The sequence below is a fragment of the Cornus florida genome, unplaced genomic scaffold (genome assembly GCF_030987335.1).
Source record: "Cornus florida cultivar Cherokee Brave unplaced genomic scaffold, ASM3098733v1 CherokeeBrave_3.0.0_Hap2_Chr08, whole genome shotgun sequence".
NCBI lineage: Eukaryota > Viridiplantae > Streptophyta > Magnoliopsida > Cornales > Cornaceae > Cornus > Cornus florida.
The window spans coordinates 34,435,758-34,455,671 of record NW_026775578.1 but is presented as its reverse complement, the minus strand read 5'-3'; the positions used below and the strand labels follow the sequence as shown (position 1 = coordinate 34,455,671).

At 35.2% G+C, this 19,914-nt stretch overlaps 2 protein-coding genes and 1 pseudogene across 2 annotated transcripts; all 3 read left to right on the top strand.

Annotated features, from left to right (window-relative positions):
• The first annotated feature begins 3,000 nt into the window (after nt 1-3,000).
• LOC132270035 (beta-amyrin 16-alpha-hydroxylase CYP87D16-like) lies at nt 3,001-5,870 on the top strand (annotated as a pseudogene).
• Nucleotides 5,871-7,449: 1,579 nt separating this feature from the next.
• On the top strand, nt 7,450-12,146 carry LOC132271247 (beta-amyrin 16-alpha-hydroxylase CYP87D16-like). The gene is made up of 9 exons (XM_059772573.1): nt 7,450-8,692; nt 9,088-9,412; nt 9,527-9,676; nt 9,765-10,013; nt 10,101-10,190; nt 10,281-10,359; nt 10,451-10,557; nt 10,712-10,839; nt 11,702-12,146. The coding sequence occupies exons 1-9, from the start codon at nt 8,493-8,495 to the stop codon at nt 11,793-11,795; spliced, it is 1,422 nt and encodes a 473-aa protein (XP_059628556.1). The 5' UTR covers nt 7,450-8,492; the 3' UTR covers nt 11,796-12,146.
• Nucleotides 12,147-14,884: 2,738 nt separating this feature from the next.
• On the top strand, nt 14,885-19,641 carry LOC132268584 (cucumisin-like). The gene is made up of 10 exons (XM_059769414.1): nt 14,885-14,959; nt 15,559-15,647; nt 16,710-16,801; nt 16,906-17,146; nt 17,235-17,748; nt 17,967-18,067; nt 18,219-18,449; nt 18,549-18,660; nt 18,749-18,962; nt 19,118-19,641. Exons 1-10 carry the CDS (start codon nt 14,885-14,887, stop codon nt 19,639-19,641), a joined length of 2,193 nt encoding a protein of 730 aa, XP_059625397.1.
• Nucleotides 19,642-19,914: the final 273 nt, after the last annotated feature.

Below are 19,914 nucleotides of genomic sequence, written 5' to 3'. Positions count from 1 at the left end.
GTTGCCTACAAACTAGCATTGCCACCACAGATGGACAGGGTTCATAATGTCTTTCATGTGTCGATGCTATGGAAGTACGAGCTAGATCCGTCTCACATTTTGAGTTGGGTTGATGTGGACATTGATGAGGATGTTTCCTACGAGGAGGGACCAATTCAGATCCTTGACACACAACAGAAGGTGTTCAGGAAAAAGACGATATCGTTGGTAAAGGTTCTTTGGAGGCATCATGGAGTTGAAGAGGCTACTTGGGAGCTCGAACAGGAGGTTCGCTCCAAGTATCCAGAGTTGTTTTCTCCCTCAGGTATGGCCTGATTTCGGGGACGAAATCTTTTAAAGTTGGGGAGAATGTAATGTTTATATATATATTTATGATATTAAAAAATAAGTATAAAAGAAAAAGAAATAAAGTGGTGGGCCCCACCAATGTTTTAACCACCACAAAAGGCCATAAGGCCATTCCATGACCTAGCTATTTTTTCTCTCTCTCTCTGCGCATTCAGTCTCGGCAATTTTTTTTTTTTTTTTTTTTTTTTTTTTTTTTTTTTTTTTTTTTTGCAATTTCAAGCTTTGATCTAGCTTTAAAGTTTTGGATTTTGGTAGAACATTGTGAAACAAAGTTGGAGAGCTCATCGAGGCCGTCAATTTGATAGGAGTCAATCACCGTTTGGCCAAGTCTAGGGAGTTCGAAATTCTATGGTTCTTGGGCTCAAAATTGGGGGTTTTGCATCTAAGTGAGGTAGGGGTGTTCTAATGCATGAATTTTTGTATTTTTGTGAGTTTCTAGCTTAAAGTGATGCCTAACATGTTCAATTAGTGCTAATTCTTGCAAAGATTTGTGTAGAATAATAAGCATGGAATGTATGTGACTATTTGATAATTGTTTTGAGGTGATTTAGCATGTTTACATGTTTGTATGAAATTGAGTTTATATTTTACATGCTAGTTATGCAAAGTTAATATTAAAAGAGAGCTCCATCATGTATTTTATAAATTTGTCTTGTATAGTATGTGTGAAAGTTATATGGTTGGGTTGATAAATTAAAGCACAAGCAATTATGCATTCATTGGGAAAGAGAAGGAAAAAAATATATATATATTTTTAGAACAAACGAAATTATTTTTGAAAAAATAATTTTCTAGAAGTGTTGCGAAAACCGGAGGCCTAGGATGCGCCTAGTGGTCCGTGATGTTAGTGTAGTCTAGAAAGGAATATAGTTGAGTTAATTAGGCTGGATGCGACACCTTGGAGGTGCCTTGTGGTCGTGGATAGTTAACCAACCTTCCTTTCGTGACGCCTTGGAGGTGCCTTGGGTAGGATTACATTAACGGTTTGGTTGTTGAAACGGAATTGTTTCGGAAACGGGGAGTGGTATAGGCATGACATTGCACTTCATGGTACATGTGAGAAATTTGTGATTGGATGTTATTTATACTATGCTTGTCGTTGTGATTGAGATTACGTTTTCCCCATGGTATGACCCCGCCCCTTTTTATCCATTCTTTGTGTGGGATTCACGGGAATATAAGAAGTGTGTCTTAGACACTTCCTACTGAGTTTATGCTCACCCCATTATTTTTTAATATTTTTCAAGACACGGAAAAGAGGTGGCGGACGACGATCCACCACTAGTTTAGACTAGCTTGGAGATCTATTTTATTTTGCTATCTTTTGCTATCTTTTGTAATAGCACTTTAATATATATTTTGTAAATGTAATCTTAAATATTTTGTGAAACTTTAGTTTAGTTGATATAATGTTGTAAGTTATGGACTTTAAAATTTTAGCTACAATTATGGACTATAACTTGATGTAACGGATATGTCCCTTGTTTGGATGAGATGGAAGAACGGGACTTTTGTATGTATGCAACCATTTTGGGAATGTAATATAATATCTGAATTGTGCGTTGGGACATGATAAGTTAGATTTAAGGACATGATAAGTTAGATTTAAGGCCATTGCATTTATTTTTTGTATTTCTACAGATTGTTGAGGGACATTTTCTGCGGAGGTCATGCCGAAATTTTTATAGATTTTTATTATTATTTTGGTATTTTTTCGGGTCGTTACATAAACTAACAGTTAGCTTTAAAGTATTGGTGTTCAAGCTAGGACCAGGAGGTCTTCAGACTTGTGTCGTTTCTTATTTTTTTTGAATTTTTATTTATTTGAATCGTTGAGGCTTCATCTATTCTGATCCTTTCTCACAGTTGCGCATGCATAGTTGAGACCTAAAGAATTTGTGATTGTGCTAATAAGCCTAATATAGTAATGCATTGATGATCCATCCTTGTTCTTTAGTAATTAATATGAGTCCAAGTTTGTGAATTACAACAATATTTGATGTGTAATGTGATTAGGGGACACAAATATTGTATGACTCTGTTGGTTTCATTTACCTACAATGTTAAGAAAGAAAGACTGGAGAGTGGAGACAAATCTAAATTAAGCAGAAGATATTTTATTATGAACTTAGAGTTTTATGTGTGCCAAATTTTAAGTTTTATTGGATGATGCATAGAAATTCATGTGATAGAACTAGTCTATTGATGTGACTACATACCAGATAGTGGTGGATCACATTTCAAGTCTTATTATTATATGATTACTAGGCTTTCCTTTTTTTGAAAGTGGAGGGAAAATGGAGACAAAAAACTGCATTGAAGGCATCCACAATATGAGTATTGACAAGAAAAAATAATAGTAGTGCAAAAAACAGTAATAAGAAACAAAAAATAAATAAATAAAAAATAAAAATAGAGAGTTTAAATGGTGGATGAAACTATGATTCAGGTTTTCTAAGTACTCTCTCTCTCTCTCTCTCTCTATATATATATATATATACATATATATACCAGTTCAGTTTCTTGTATAATGTACATTTGTGTTCACAGTTACACTTACTTCCTTGTTTTTGCTTGTTTTGTGTAGCTATTTTGTTTGCCACTTTCTTGTTTGTTCATATATATATATATATACATATATATATAACCAGAATGTGGTCAGTTGGATTGTGTGTTGTAGCAGTGCTTCTCATTAACATCACTCACTGGATTTACAAATGGAGGAATCCCAAATGCAATGGAGAGATTCCTCCTGGTTCAATGGGCATCCCTCTTATTGGGGAGACTCTTCAGTTAATTATTCCCAGTTACTCTCTGGAATTGCCACCTTTCTTAAACATAGACTGAAAAGGTACTACTGCAACTATATATACCCTGCTATATATATATTCCTATTTACTTTGATTTTGTTCTTCCATACGTCCTTTTTGACCTTTCAAAGCAATGGGGTAGAACTGGTTTCTTTTTGTATCTGCATATTCACTGGATCGAACTCTTGTTAACACAAAAATGACTACATAAAAACTCTTAGTACCTAGAAAGTCACTGAATTGACCCTTCATTGTGTTACCATTACATGAGAATGACTACATGGTAAGGTTGCTCCATTGTGGCCGGGAGGTCACCGGTTCGAAAAAAAGAAATCGTCACTCTGCATGCAGAGGTAAGATTCCATACATCTACCCTCTCCAAACCCCACAGTGGCGGGAGCCTCGTGCACTACGTTTGCCCTTGATTGTGTTACAATTACACATGCCACATTCTTTTGCAATGGATCATAAAGATCACATCATGTTTTATTTTTTTTTTTAACCTTGGATTTATGATTTTCACAGAATTGGGCACTTTTTATACATAGGTTCCTTGTCTTCATATACTGTTCTTCCTTTCAGTTGGTTGCTTTCCTATTCTTGTGTCTTTATTGAGTTCTTTGTTTTACAACTCATTGTACACTACCCAGTACCCCAAGACAGTATCTTATAAAAGACGACAATATATATAAATATCAAAAGAGTCCTTACTACCATAGTACAGATGACTATTCTTTTGGTTGGATGAATTTGTATCAAATGATGCCAATAATTCCTCCACTTTGCATTTGGATGGAAAATAATTCGCTCTCTCTTAATTGTTTCCTTAATGCAGATATGGATCAATCTTCGGAACAAATGTGGCAGGTCGACCTGTCATTGTAACTGCTTACCCTGAATTCAACTATTTTCTACTTCAGCAGGATGGGAAGTTGGTTGAATCATGAGCTTTGGACACATATGCAAAAGTTTTCGAACAAGACTCCAGGTTTGATTGTGCTGATGTTCAAAAATATGTGAGAAGCTTGGTCTTGAATCACTTTGGTGCAGAAGCCATCAGAGAGAAGCTTCTTCCTCAGTTTGATGAAGTGGTTCGTAAAACTCTTAGTGCTTGGTCAAGGCAGGACTCCGTTGAGATGAAAAGCGCGGCTGCAAAAGTACTTTTCAGGCTCATACGTTCACTATAAAAGCTAATTGAATCTTCATATGCATTTATTATGTGATTGTAACAATTCTATATGGTCATGACAGATGATTGTTGACTTTGGTGTGAAGCAGCTATTTAGCTATGATCTTGAAGAATCACCTGTGAAGCTAAGTGAATTGTTCACAAATTTCGTACAAGGTCTCATGTCCCTTCCCTTGAACATCCCCGGTGCTGCACACCATAGATGTTTAAAGGTAAGTGGGATAATCTTTACCTAATAATCAGTTTTGAATGATCAAAATAGTTACTTATTGACACTGACCAAAAAAACACTTGTTTAGATTCACAAAAAGGTGTCAGAGATGATAAGGCATGAGTTGAGGAGGAGGCCATGTCAACGGAGAGGCATCAAAGAGACTTGTTTGATCATTTCATTCAAGACATGAACACCGAGAAGTTCTTAACAGAGGATTTCATTGTTCAGCATATGTTCAGCTTTTTATTTGTCATCTTTGATTCGATATCAACATCAATTGCATTAGCTTGAAAGTTACTTGCAGAACACCCTTTTGTGTTGGAGGAATTAACTGTAAGTTCAACTATATTTTTACAACTTTGGAGCTATATTTATATATAACTTCCTTATCTGGCAATTACTTCTGGTGTTTGTTCATCAGGCTGAGCATGAGGCAATTCTTAAAAACACAGAGAATTCTGACTTATCAAAAGAAAAAAAAAAACACAGAGAGAATTCTGATTCCCCAATCACCTGGAAAGAATATAAATCAATGACATTTACACTTCAGGTCAATTACGAAATTCCTAAAGTGTTTTTTTTTTCTTTCTAATATAACCTACATTGATGTACTAAAGAACCTGCTGGTCTATTGTAAAGTACAGGTAATCAATGAAATTCTTAGGTTGGCAAATATTTCACCAGGGTTGTTTAGAAAATCAATAAAAGATATCAAAGTAAAAGGTACACTCGTGTCAAAATTGGTTTAGCTTTTTAAATTTTTCTGCAGAGTTGGATTGAAATTGATAACTAGTTCGGCTATTTCTGTTTCCAGGGTACACAATTCCTGAAGGATGGGTAATTTTGCTTGCCACTTCTGCTCTTCACATGAACTCCGACAAATTTGAGAGTCCACTCGAATTCAACCCAAGGCGTTGGAAGGTGGGAGATTTGATCATGAGCAGCTAAACATTGAATCAGACTTCATTTTTTTTTTTTTTTTTTCGAAATAAAAAACAGGACCTTGAATCATCTGTTATAGCAAAGAACTTCATGCCATTTGGATCAGGCATGAAGCAATGTGCAGGTTCAGAGTATAGTAGGTTGTTTATTGCCCCCTTTATCCATGTCTTGGTCACAAAATACAGGTATTTTTCTTCCTAATACTTTGTATAGTTGCATGTGGAGTCTCAACAGTAGGGATTTAGCTTTGATATTCACACACTTCAAAAAGGAGGCATATATTCAAGTAGTGTATATATGCACATTTAATCGGCCAAGCATGATGGATTAACTACTACTTTTTTTCAGTAATTGTAGATGGACAAAAATCAACGGATGTGAGGTTATGCGATCTCCTATTATGAGATTTCCAAACTGATTTCACCTCAAAGTCTCTGAAAAGAATAATTGAATGTATTCTATATTTTCAGATCTTGGAATCCTTTGAATATTTTCTTAGAAAAGAATTCTTGAAGAGTTCGCTATTTTCAGTTCTTAGAATTCCTTTGAATAAGCTTCCTCTGAAAGGAGGAATGATGGGGAGGATTTTCAAGCTATTTAAGTGTCTTCTTTGTAAAATTTTATGCATCTTAGTCAAATATTCTTAGATGGTTTATTTTGTATGTACAAAGTTCACAGTAAGTGTAGCCTCCTGGTGGGCATGTAAGACAAATTTATTGTCCAGAATAAAATCTTTGTAACTATTTGGTTGGTCTTGCTCAACTTCTGTATTACATTCTCTTTCTCTGAAGTTACTTTTGGAACATCCTTTGGTATTAGAGGAATTAATTGTATGTTTAAATATATTTTAAATTTTTGTAGCTACATTCAGTCATAATTTGGTTCCAAGGTTATACTACCAATGTTTGAATTATCTGTTATAGCTAAGAACTCCATGCCGTATGGATCTATGCGTTGGTTCAGGGTTAGTAGATTGTTTTCCAGTCTTGGTCGCAAATTACATGATTATTCTTACTTATATTTTTTATTCATAGAGATTTGTGCACGTGGTTGAACGTTCGAATTTAAACGATTACTTTATGTAAAATAATATCAAAAGTTAGATTTGTCTCCGTCAATACACTGCAGGTTTGTATGTATGCGTTGGGGTGTGTTTTTCTTTTTTACCTTCAAGTTTGTGGAACTTTTGAATAAGAACCCTTTCCTCTATTATTTGTTTGCTTGTAATGGTCTCTCTGGTGCATTATGGGGATGGTCTACTTAGCTATTTCGGAGTCAATTATCTGATTGGTATGACTTTGATTTTACTGTATTGTATTGCATAATGGGGATGGTCTCGCTCGATCCAACCGTATGCGACTTAAGTAGTCAACCGGTCCCTAATCTAAAGGTTAAGGTTGTCAAATCCGAACTTGACAAATTGCAAGATTGGACGGGTTGGCCCGTGCCTTGCTTGCCTCTTGTTTAGTTATTCACCCGCACCGGAGGCGCTCAAAGAAATCTTCAAAGTCCCCGGCACAACCACCACCACTACCACCACCGAACACAACAAAGAAACAAAACCAAACCCTGAACTTCGCCGTACAAAGTCTTTTTCGAAAAACGAGAAAATTTCCGGAGTGTTAGAGCCCCAACCTAAGCCGTGCTACATTAGGGCTCGGAACACTCTATGGTCCCTCGTGAACCTCAACGACAGTCTTGGGTTGGTCTCTTCTTCAGTAATTGGTCCAGTGTTCGAGTCTAAAGAAGAAGACGAACATGAAGACTATGACCAGGACGACGATGACTAAATTAGGGTTTCTGAGAAACAAAATGTACCAATTATCATAAGAGGAACGCCAGCAAAAGTTGTTGAGGAGTTTCAAGAGGAGATTTGCATCCAAAGAAACCCATTCTGGTAAGTTTTTGGTCAATGAGCTTACTTTTGAATCAGATTTTGGTATATGCTACTCACATCATCAACCAGAAATTTAAATATATTAAAACTCAAATTGGATTCTGGTTAGAATTTCTCTAACCCGATTCCAATGCAAAACGGGCTCGAGTTGGAAAATTAAACATGAGACCAATCCGATTGTTTAAATTCCTATTCTGGTCGGATTCGTTTGGTACCATTCGACTTACATCCAAGAGCTATAGGTTCTTGTTCCTTATCAGATCAGATAGAGGGTTTTGGGTATAAGAGCAGTAGCTTAAGCTTTTTAGATCAAATGGCAAACTTTTGACCCGTTACAAGTGGCATCAGAGTAGACCCGAAGGTGTTCAGGGTCATTACTGGGTCCTCCTGCCATTACGGATGCTGCTATTGTGGTAGATAAATTAAAAGCAGGGTGCATTTTTTGAAGTGACCCCTCAACTTTATCTGGCCCCATGGCCAAATGATAGCAAAGAAATGGTGGAGTTGAGTGGTCTTGGCCGTAGTGATTAACTCCACTCAACATTCTGTGAATAAATCTATAAAGGAAGATTTCTCCATCATTTTTAGACGGTCTCTGCCTTCCATGACCACACCATTAGCTTTGAACCACCATTCACAAGAAGCACATTTTTGTTATGTCTTTTGTCTGGATTAAATAAGAGAGGCTCTGCACACGACTTGTCCCAATATGAGTACTGATAAGAAGAAAATTATTGAAAACAACAATAATAAAACACACACACTCAAAGAGAGAGAAAATAAAAGTTTTTTTAATGGTGGGTGTATGAAAGTGAGATTTGGGGTTGTGATTTTTTCTACTTTTTGGCACCATAAAATGCTTCAAACATACCACTTACTCAACATTATCAGTTTCTCTACATTTACAAGTTCAGTTTCTAGTATATTTGTGTTCACAATTTAGTCTCTTCCTTGTTTGCTATTTGTGGCTTCCTTCCTACCATACCACTTTCTTGTTTGCTTGCTATACAATTGTTTCCATCAACTCAGACACATTTCCACACAAAAACACACACACACACACACACACACACACACATATATATAACCAAAATGTGGTCAGTTGGATTGTGTGTTGTAGCAGTGCTTACCATTTGCATTATTCACTGGATTTACAAATGGAGGAATCCCAAATGCAATGGAGTGCTTCCTCCAGGTTCCATGGGCCTCCCTCTTATTGGGGAGACCCTTCAGTTAATCATTCCCAGTTACTCTATGGAACTTCCACCTTTCTTAAGAGAAAGACTGAATAGGTACTGAAACTGTATAAACTTTTGCTATATATATTTCTATTGCCTTAATTTTTTTTTTTAATTTATTTATTTATTATTATTATTATTATTATTATTATTTTTTATCTTTCTTCTTGAAATTTGCAATGCAATAAAATTAGTTTTTCTTTCCACATTTTAATGCCCAATAGAAGTCGAAAAATAACTTAAGGAAAGACAATTTGTACTACCCAATGACAATATCTTATGGAATACATGCCAACATTGATCAAAAAAGTCATCAGTAACATTGTAAAGAAAACTCTTTTTTTGGGGGTGGATGAATTTGTATCAACTGATATGAATACTTCCTCCATTTTTGCATACGGAACGAAAATGGTTCATCATCTACTAATTTTTTTCCTTCCTCAATGCAGGTATGGACCAATCTTCCGAACAAATGTGGCAGGTCGGTCTGTCATTGTATCAGCTGACCCTGAATTCAACTACTTTCTCCTCCAGCAAGAAGGGAAGTTGGTCGAATCATGGGCATTCGACACATTTGCCAAAATATTTGAACAGGGGGAGTCTAGGCCAAATGGTGCTCAAGTTAAAAAATATGTGAGAAACTTGGTGTTGAATCACTTTGGTGTAGACACCCTCAAGGAGAAGCTTCTTCCTCAGTTGAATGGAATGGTTTGCAAAACTCTTGGTGCTTGGTCGAACCAAGACTCCATTGAAGCGAAAAGCGAGGCTGCAAAAGTAACTTCAAGCTCACTCACACACTGTCACACACTAAATAAACCGAAATAGCATATCTATATGTGTGATATTTTGTTATGAGATTATAACACTTCTAATATTTGGTCATGACAGATGTCTATAGACTTTTGTGCAAAGCAACTATTTAGCTATGATCCAGAAGAATCACCAGTCAAGCTAAGTGATCTCTTCAGAAATTTTGTCGAAGGTCTCCTGTCCTTTCCTGTGAACATCCCCGGTACAGCACACCATAGATGTTTGATGGTAACTAAGACATTTTTTTCACAACAATCTATTCTATATTATTGAAATAGATGTTGATTGAATCCCCAAAAAAAACACACTTGTTCAGGACCACAAAAAGGTGCTAGACATGGTGAGGGACGCTTTGAGTAAGAGGCTCCTTTCAACCGAGAGTGATCAAAGGGACTTGCTAAATCGTGTCATTCAAGACATGAGCACAGAGAAGTTCTTGACAGAGGATTTCATTATTCAACTAATGTTTGGTCTTTTATTCGTCAACTCTGATTCCATTTCAATGACAATCGCATTAGCTCTGAAGTTACTCTTGGAACATCCTTTGGTGTTAGAGGAATTAACTGTATGTTTAACTATATTTTAGGGATTTTCGAGCTACATTTACATATAATTTTGTTGCTCGGTTATACTGCTAATAATTGTTCATCAGGCTGAGCATGAGACAGTCCTTAAAAACAAAGACAATTCAAATTCCCCAATAACATGGGAAGAGTATAAGTCGATGACTTTTACACTTAAGGTGAATTACACAATTTTCTAAGTGCTTTCTTGTTCTATTATAACCTACATTGATGTACTTAAGAACCCGCTGGTCTATTATATATTACAGGTTATCAATGAAACTCTTAGATTGGCAAATGTTGCACTGGGGATGTTTCGAAAAGCCTTAAAAGATATCAAAGTAAAAGGTACACTCGCGCAAAAATTGATATAATTTTTTCAATTTTTTTTTGCAGAGTTGAACTGAAATTGATCCCTATTTGGGATATCTGTTTGCAGGATACACAATTCCTGAAGGCTGGGTAGTTGTGCTTGCCACTTCTGCTCTTCACTTGGACTCTGACAAATTTGAGAATCCACTCGAATTCAACCCAAGGCGTTGGAAGGTGGGATATTCGATCATGAGCTGCTAAACATTGAATCAGGCTTTATTTACCTTTTAAATTTCTTCATTTTCATGAAGTATACTAACTTCTAGTGGCATTCGATTGTAGAATCAATTGACATATTTTTATTTTTTGGTTTCTAAATGAAAAACAGGACCTTGAGTCATCTGTTTTAGCTAAGAACTTCATGCCATTTGGATCAGGCATGAAGCAATGTGCAGGCTCAGAGTATAGTAAGGTGTTTATAGCCACCTTTCTTCATGTCTTGGTCACAAAATACAGGTATTTTTCTTCTTAATACTTTCTGTACGTAAAGACTAGAGTATATAGTTGCATGTTGGCAACCACTTTGTGCAAAATAATTTTAACAATTAAGTTTGTCTAGTGTTCTGCTATCCAAACACTTCAAAGAGGCACATTAACTTTGCGGAACCTAAAAGATAAAATCTCACACTCAAATTGTAACAGAGCAAAAAATCTAAACACAAAAGTGTTATAATTCTTACTCAATTTTTCATTTTCAAGATGGGTGATTTTCTTTTCAATACATCATACATATTTATATGCAAGTTTGCTAGACAAATTGGACTTTAGCTATAACTTGCAATATTCGACTTTAACCAAACCCTTCTCCTGCCTTTTTATTTTATTTTATTTTTTTCAGCACATTTATTAGTTATTAAACTCACACTGCAAACTCACTTTGCTCGGCAAACTTTCACGTTTTGACTCATCTTAACACACACACACACACACACACACACACACATATATATATATATATATATATATATATATATATATCTATCTGCACACACCAAACCACCTTTTATCTTTCTCATCTTATATTTATGATATGGACCTCACGTGTATCCCTTCCATTATTACATCTTATATATATGTGTGTGTGTGTGTTATCTTCACACGCACATATATATATATTCCACCAACAAACCAAAACATATAAAACACTCATTTTTATATTTATGTTATAAAACACTCATTTTATATTTATGTTGTGAACCCACAAATGTTGTCGCATTCTTAGTTGTGTATCTTAGTTGTGTATATAAGCTCATTTAATCGGCCAAGCCTGAATGCATGTTGGATTAACCAGTTTTATTTTCTATTTTTGTTACTGTAGATGGACAAAAATCAACGGATGTGAGGTGATGCGATCTCCTATGATGAGATTCCCAAACGGATTTCACTTCAAAGTCTCTGAAAAGAATAATTGAAGGTGTTCGCTATTTTCAATTCTTGGAATCCCTGAATATTTCCTTGGAAAAGAATTACCGAAGAATTTTCTATTTTCCGTTGTTAGAATTCCTTTGAATAAGCTTCCTCTTAAGTCTGAATGGAGGAATGATGGGATGATTTCCAAGCTAAATTAAGGGTCATCTTCTTAAAATTTTATGCATCTTGTCATCTATTCTTAGCTGGTTTATTTTATATGTATATAGTTGACAGTAAATGTAGCCTCCTGGTGGGCATGTCAGACAAATGTAGATGAACAAAAATCAAGGGATGCGAGGTTTCACTTTAAAGTCTTTGAAAAGAACAAGTAATTCAAGGGTTTGTTATTTTCAGTTTTTTTCAATATGAACTATTTCCTTTAGAAGGATGTTTCCTGGAAAATTTTATGCTCTTGTCATCAATTATTAATTTCTTATATGGTGTATATAATAATATTGTATGGAAATTTGCAATAAATGTAGCCTCTCGGGGAGACACACATGTATTGTCAAAAATGTACTACAAAATTTAGGGCTTGCTTGATTTGTAAGGCATAAAATGAATGATGTATAAGATTAGAAGTTAAAAGTGTGAAAGTTCAAAATCGGGTTAGCAAAGACAACAGGAAGCGATCTATCTGTTGAGCTACTAATGATATGTTTTTATAGAATTTAAAATCAGAAAATTGTAAAAAAAAAAATTGCTTACTTCTAAAATTTCAGTTATAAAAAATATTTTTTAAAAAAATATTTGTACTCCGTATAATTCTTTTGAAAATAGTTTCTGATAACTGCTTTTTTGACTCGCAAATCAAGCGCCCCTTATGTTAAAAATATCCCGTATAATTCTTTTGAAAACAGTTCCCGATAACTGCTTTTTTGACTCGCAAATCAAGCGGCCATTATGTTATGCTCTTGTCATCAATTCTTATTTAAAAATGTATGGAAAGTAACCAAGGAATCTTGGCCGGTGCAAATCCAAATGAATAGCTATTTAATTTGAGAAAGATTCCTAGTACGAAATTTTATACTCCTGTCACCTATTCTTAATGAATCATATAATGTCGTTAATGAATCATATATAGTTTATATAATAATGTATTTGAAGTTACCAAGGAATGTATTCTCTTGGTGGGGACACCAACAAATCTATTGTTTTTTTCTCACCTTAGGTCTACTACAATTGTATTGTTCCAAGTGAAAGGGCAACACTGCAACCTAAAAAAGGTTGGATGAAGTTTGTCCAACCTGGGTATGTGGCTTAATAAGGAACATGACAAGTGTCCTTCAACCCTATTCAACTTAAGTTGGATAATACCCAACTAAAATGGATTTGACCCGGCAATATGATTGTTTTTTTGGATAGAGCAGTTGTTCATTTGTGTTTTTTTTTTTTTGTGTTTTTTTGTGTTTTTTTTTTTTTTTTTGCTTTGCTTCCGAAATATCACTCCTTTTGCTCTCTCTCCAGCCATTTTTATGACTTGTCTTTTATTGTACATAGAATCTAATTGTAATAAATTACTTTAATAGGTAAAAAAAATTGTAATAAATTGAATAAAAATAAAATCTGTGGCGTTGTATTGAAGATGAAAATGTGTCGGCAGAACACTTATTTTATTATTATTTTTTTTTGCTTTGCTTCGCTTCCAGAAGACCACTCTCTTTGCTCTCTATCCAGCCTGCCTTTAATTGTACATCACATTTGGGTAGAATCCAATTGTAATAAATTAATTTAACAAGTACAAAAATTGTAATAAATTGAGAAAATGATGGAAAAACAAGCTGAAAATTTTGTGATGTTATATTGAAGCTGAATAACTATGTAATCATTATCTAAGCACAAATGATATAATTTATCTCCCAATTAATTGTCATTACACAAATAATTTGCACAAAAGATGAGTCATTGGACCAAGTCTACTGAGTTGTCACATGATACAAAAACTTTGATAATTAACTGGAAGAACAAAAAGTAATTTATGCAAGCTTTCAAATAGCTTTCCGAATATTCCTCTAACAGTGAGGAAAATATTCAAACTCATTGCCTTCTTGTGCACTACCATGATGAGACTCCTACAAATATTGAAAAACAAAAATGATAAGTAGATAGAAATAATTAAATCTTGTCATTAATCTTTAACACTATCAACCATTTTCTTATTGTAAAATAATTACCTGGGTAATCGAGTGTAAATTACCCAAATAATTCGCTCAAAAGATAAGTGATGGACCAAGTCTACTGTGTTGCCACATGATGCAAAAGTTTGATAATTAAATGGAAGAACAAAAAGTACCTTGTGCAAGCTTTCAAATAGCTTTCCGAATACTCCTCTAACAATGAGGAAAATATTCGAACTCGTTCCTTCCTGTGCACTTTGTGGGAGGTTACCATGATGAGACTCCTACAAATATTGAAAAACAAAAATGATAAGAAGATAGAAATAATTAAATCTGTCATTAATCTTTAATATTATCAACTATTTTCTTATTATAAAATAATTACTTGAGTAGGAGTGCATTTTACTTTCATGAATAGCTCGAACTTGAACTTCCAAAAAAAAGTTAAGATTAGAGAATGATGTGGACTTTTGGAGAGAAAGCCTACTTTATTTTGTATAAAAATGACGACTTCAAGACTTGAATTTGCCTCATCAAATTTATCAACTCAACCTTTTTTTCATTGCACAAAGCATTGGATATTTCCATATTAACCAAGTTAGATGGCCAATGATGATTTACCTTGTGTATGCCAAATGTGTCTATCCAACCTTCCAGTTTTCTACACCACAAGAGGACATAATGTTCCCACTACAAATGTCATTTTCTATTTGAAAGATATGGAAAAAGTCAATCATTGGTACTTTCTTATCACTTTCTGTAGGAGAAATTCAGACAAATAAAAATTCAGACAAATACATTGTTAAAGCCGGCTTTGGACGGGTTTTCTTGTTAGGCGGGTGTAACAATTTCAGTTTGAGAAACCGATGTGTGGAGTACTAGTTCCACATGTGCTTTTTTCATTTTATAAAATCCCATTCTTCGTTCCATGGAAATATCTGCAAAAGAGCTCAAGCTTTTGAGACACCCCTCTAATGGCTAGTCAAACCTCTCCTTCATGGCTTATCCTGATGAGCATTACTTGTGCTCTGCTTATTAGCTGCATCAGAGCATCTGATGGAGATCAAAAGGCATGTATATATCTATATTATGATTCATATTGCTTTTAAGGTTTTTAGAGCTTGGTTATGCCATGAACGCCGCTAGTTAGTTGCATTATCAACAAACTTCATCGATAAAGATTACTTTTTTTATATGACCAAGATGTTGGTAGTGAGACCTCGTATTATGTTATTGATCTTACGGTATATCTCAGTTTCGAGGATGATACCAAATATATATATTAATTTGATCCTGCATTGTGCTCGCTATATTACAGGCCTTTGGCTTGGAATAGCTTCTTCTAGCTTTCTTCTGGATACATTCTGCTTATTTAAGATTAGGCCTTGGGCTGAACCTAATATACTATTGCAATGCTGAATAATTAGAACAAAATATTGCTTGTTTTTGCCTTGGGACTTTGATCTACCATGCTTAAATGGATCATGATATTCTCTGGTTGAAATAAAAAAGGTTGATATGGTGCTTAAAGAACCAATTCTGAAGCAACATTGACACCCACACAAATATGGAGATTAATTATTTGATCTTGGTTTAGAAACGTCAGTGCTGATAGAATTATTTAGAATTGATAATTTTGTGGTTGCAGGTATACATTGTGTACATGGGTGATCTTCCCAAGGGTGAAATCTCTGCATCATCCATCCATACGAGCACGCTACAAGAAGTTGTTGGCAGGTCACTACATATACTTGTATATATAGTAGAGACCATATATATATATATATATATATATATATATATATATATATAAACATGTCAAAAGTCAGTAGTTAATATGATTTTAAGTGGTGTTTTGTAATGCGGTACTCAAAAAATTGAACATGCTCAATGCAATTTCTTGTCACATTTGCATTGAATCCTTCTGGCACAAATTGTTAACCATGAAGTAATAACATAAGAAAGAAAGGTTCTGTACTGGCAAAGAAGATTGTGATATTCAATACGTTTTTATTTTTTATTTTCCTTCTTTATATTTAATATCCTCTTAAATCTCATCATTGTCCTCTTCAATCAAACAAAAAACTCCATCAGCCAGTTAAAATCTTAGAAATTTCTTTTGCCATTGGAAGTATGTCTATGTATTTCACCTTTTGAATAAATGAAAAAAACTCTCCAAGCTGTCAGAAAAAAAGTGCCATATATCCTCTAGATGTTTTTATTTGGCAAGTACGAAAGTATGTTGATAAAAAACAATTTATTCCCCGTTTACAAGAACCTCTAGAGTAGTTACTCTGCTTTCTGCAAAATGTTTATAATAATTGAGGAGAAATTTATTTAATTTTTTTTTTTCCAGAAAGTGACATTTATTTAAAATTATGTAACAAAATTTTAATGGTATAAAGAAACAAGCAATTGTTAGAAGAGATGAGTCCGAAAAGATGGATAATTACAATTTACTCTACTTCATATGTAGTACCAATAATAATTACATGAAAATTATAGTTTAGGAATTGATATTTCGATTTCAAGTTTCATGATGAGATGAAATAAACTTTGACATGTAAAATTTTCTCACACACTAAGTAGTAAGTACCCAACCGACACTAAATTTCTCTGATATAAGACATTCATAATAGTCACATAAATCCAAGAAGAAACTAATGTTAAAATGTCCAACAAGATGACAATGTCTACTATAATGCCTTTTATAGCCCCAATATTATCTCGCAGAAGAAAATGCATGTACATCCCTAGAAATTTATATTAACCAACTTCTTTAATGGTGGTGTTCAACAGTAGGGCATCGGAATCTTTACTCTATAGCTACAAGAAGAGCTTTAGTGGGTTTGTAGCAAAGCTGACAAAGGAAGAGAAGGAGCAAATTGCCAGTGGGTGATTTATAATATCATTTAATTATTTAATCTATCACCCATGATTTGTTTGTCCTCCCCATCCTCTCCTAACTCTGCTTTAACTTTCAAAAAAAATTCAGGCATGGAAGGAGTAGTGTCCGTGTTCCCTAATGAAAAGAAGAAACTCCACACAACCCGATCATGGGACTTCATGGGCTTCCCTCAAGAAGCTCAAAGAGGCGCTGAAAGCGACATCATTGTTGGAATGCTTGACACTGGGATTTGGCCTGAATCCGAGAGTTTCAATGACACAGGATATGGTCCACCTCCAAGCAAATGGAAGGGCTCTTGCCAATCCTCAACAAATTTCACTTGCAACAAGTACATACCATGATACCAATTACATTCCTATAAATGCAAAAATGGATATATTGATTGTGCAGCCACTAAAATTTTGATTACTCTGCAGTAAAATTATAGGAGCTAAATACTACCATAGTGATGGACCAGTAGGTCCAAATGATTTTGCTTCACCAAGAGATTCTGAAGGTCATGGGACACACACTGCATCTACAGCAGCAGGGGCCGTAGTCAACGATGCAAGCTTATTAGGCCTTGGCTTGGGTACAGCTCGGGGAGGGGTTCCCTCGGCTCGCATTGCAGTGTACAAGATATGTTGGGCTGATGGTTGTTCATACGCCGATCTCCTTGCAGCATTTGATGATGCAATTGCTGATGGAGTTGATATAATATCACTTTCGGTTGGGGGTTCCTTTCCATTGGATTACTTGGAAGATCCCATTGCCATTGGAGCTTTCCACTCTATGAAGAACGGAATACTCACATCCAATTCTGCTGGTAATTCAGGTCCTGCTTCTGAAAGCATCACAAATTTCTCACCATGGTCTCTCTCTGTGGCTGCTAGCACCATAGACAGAAAGTTTGTGACAATGGTGCAGTTGGGCAACAATGTGACTTATGAGGTGAGCAAGCATATATGATATATGCCGTCTCTTGCATATCTCTATATATATAGGTATTTCTAGATTGTTGACATAATATTCACAATTCATCACTTACCCATTAATAGGTGTATCCGTTTGATTTATGCCATCCAATTAATGGGTCATAGTTTATGTTGTCCTCTGGCCTTTGAATTAATGTGCTTTGTGATATAGTTCTATACTCTTTTTACATGTAGGGATACACTATAAACACTTTTGACATGAAGGATCAGTACCCTCTAGTTTATGGTGGGGATGTACCAAATACTCGAGCTGGTTTTGATGGATCTGAATCCAGGTAAGGAAGAAAAAAGAAATGTTGATAAACTATTTATTTATTTATTTTTTATCAATGATGATAGTAATGAAAATCAAGCTTAATCATGTAGTTACATCATAGATAATTGAGGATTGGAAAATGCATAAAAAATGATCATGATAAAATGCAGGTACTGCATTTCAGATTCATTGGACCCGACTTTAGTGAATGGCACAATCGTTCTATGTGATGAGCAGAGTGAAGGGGACGCAGCATTCGCCGCGGGTGCAGTCGGTACCATAATGAACGATGATGGCTTCAAAGATTATAGCTTTTCTTACATTTTGCCTGCCTCCTACTTGAGCTCTAAAGATGGCAGTGGTGTTTACCAGTACATAAATTCAACTGTAAATTCAACTAGGTATATATATATATATATATTAGGTTTCTAGACAATATTTCTTTTGACACTTTATTAATAACAACACATTTGACAATTTGGATAAATCCAACTCTACAGTAGGCCCACTGCAGCTATTATGAAGAGTATCGAGACTAAAGACAAATTGGCTCCATTTGTAGTTTCATTTTCATCAAGAGGGCCAAATCCAATTACAAGGGACATTCTCAAGGTATCTTATACATATATGCATATATAGTACATGCATACATACAAATATAGGTTTTGGTTTTAAATCGCAAAACTATATTTTTGTGCAGCCTGACTTAACTGCTCCTGGAGTGGACATTGTTGCTGCATGGTCACAAGCTACCACTGTGACGGGACAACAGGGAGACAAGAGAGTAGTTCCATATAATATTATTTCCGGCACATCCATGTCTTGCCCACATGCTACCGGAGCAGCTGCCTATGTGAAATCGTTTAACCCTGGATGGTCCCCTGCTGCTATTAAGTCTGCTCTGATGACAACAGGTAATTAAATTACTTGTAATTTTTCTTTAAGTGAAGTTAGCAAGCAATTCCAAACAAAAAAGAAGGAAAAGTTTACTCAAGACGTTTAATTTTATGTATTAGAATACATCCATTATTTGTAGCTAACATGACCATGCTTCTTTTGTTCTTTGCAGCTTCTATTATGAGTGCAGTCACTAACACAGATGCTGAGTTTGCATACGGGTCTGGTCACATTGATCCTCTAAAAGCTGCAAAACCTGGTTTAGTATACGATGCCGGAGCGCTTGACTATGTGAAGTTTTTGTGTGGGCAAGGTTATAGCACCAAGTCATTGCAGCTGGTCACTGGAGACAATAGCACTTGCTCTGCAGCCAACAATGGAACTGTTTGGGATCTAAATTATCCTTCTTTTGCTCTTTCTTCTCAGACTAAACAACCCATCACCCGTGTGTTCCACAGGACCGTCACCAATGTTGGTTCACCGGTGTCCACTTACAAGGCAACTGTGGTAGCCCCTGCAGGACTTACGATCCTAGTTGAGCCGAGTGTCCTTACATTCAAGTCAATAGGTCAGAAGCAATCCTTTGTAGTTACAGTCACAGCGGCCCTAAACAATAATGCACTTTCCGGGTCATTGGTGTGGGATGATGGGGTGTATCAAGTGAGGAGCCCCATTGTGGCATATTCTTCCTTTTGAAAATTTATTTATGTTGGACAATAAATTTTTGTTGATCGACATATTGTTTCCTTCAAAATGAAATAAAATAGAAGCATGGTGTGTTTCTGATTACAACGAAGAAAATTGCCTCCTTTATTCATAGATAGCTAGCCAATTGGCTTCCAAGTACAATGGCATAAAAGCACAAAGGATCAAGCATTATCAAACAATTGTGAATAAGTCCCCAAGTCAGAAAATTAGTTTAGAATGGCAGTATGTAATTGACCAAGCTCTCTAGGGATTGGTATGAAG

Coding starts and splice junctions, on each gene's coding strand:
- LOC132268584 (XM_059769414.1), top strand. CDS start 14,885: ATGGCTAGTCAAACCTCTCCTTCATGGCTTATCCTGATGAGCATTACT. Junction 16,802..16,905: donor AGAGAAGGAGCAAATTGCCA/GTGGGTGATTTA, acceptor AAAAAAATTCAG/GCATGGAAGGAGTAGTGTCC. Junction 18,963..19,117: donor GTCTGCTCTGATGACAACAG/GTAATTAAATTA, acceptor TGTTCTTTGCAG/CTTCTATTATGAGTGCAGTC.
- LOC132271247 (XM_059772573.1), top strand. CDS start 8,493: ATGTGGTCAGTTGGATTGTGTGTTGTAGCAGTGCTTACCATTTGCATT. Junction 10,014..10,100: donor TGGTGTTAGAGGAATTAACT/GTATGTTTAACT, acceptor ATTGTTCATCAG/GCTGAGCATGAGACAGTCCT. Junction 10,840..11,701: donor GTCTTGGTCACAAAATACAG/GTATTTTTCTTC, acceptor TTGTTACTGTAG/ATGGACAAAAATCAACGGAT.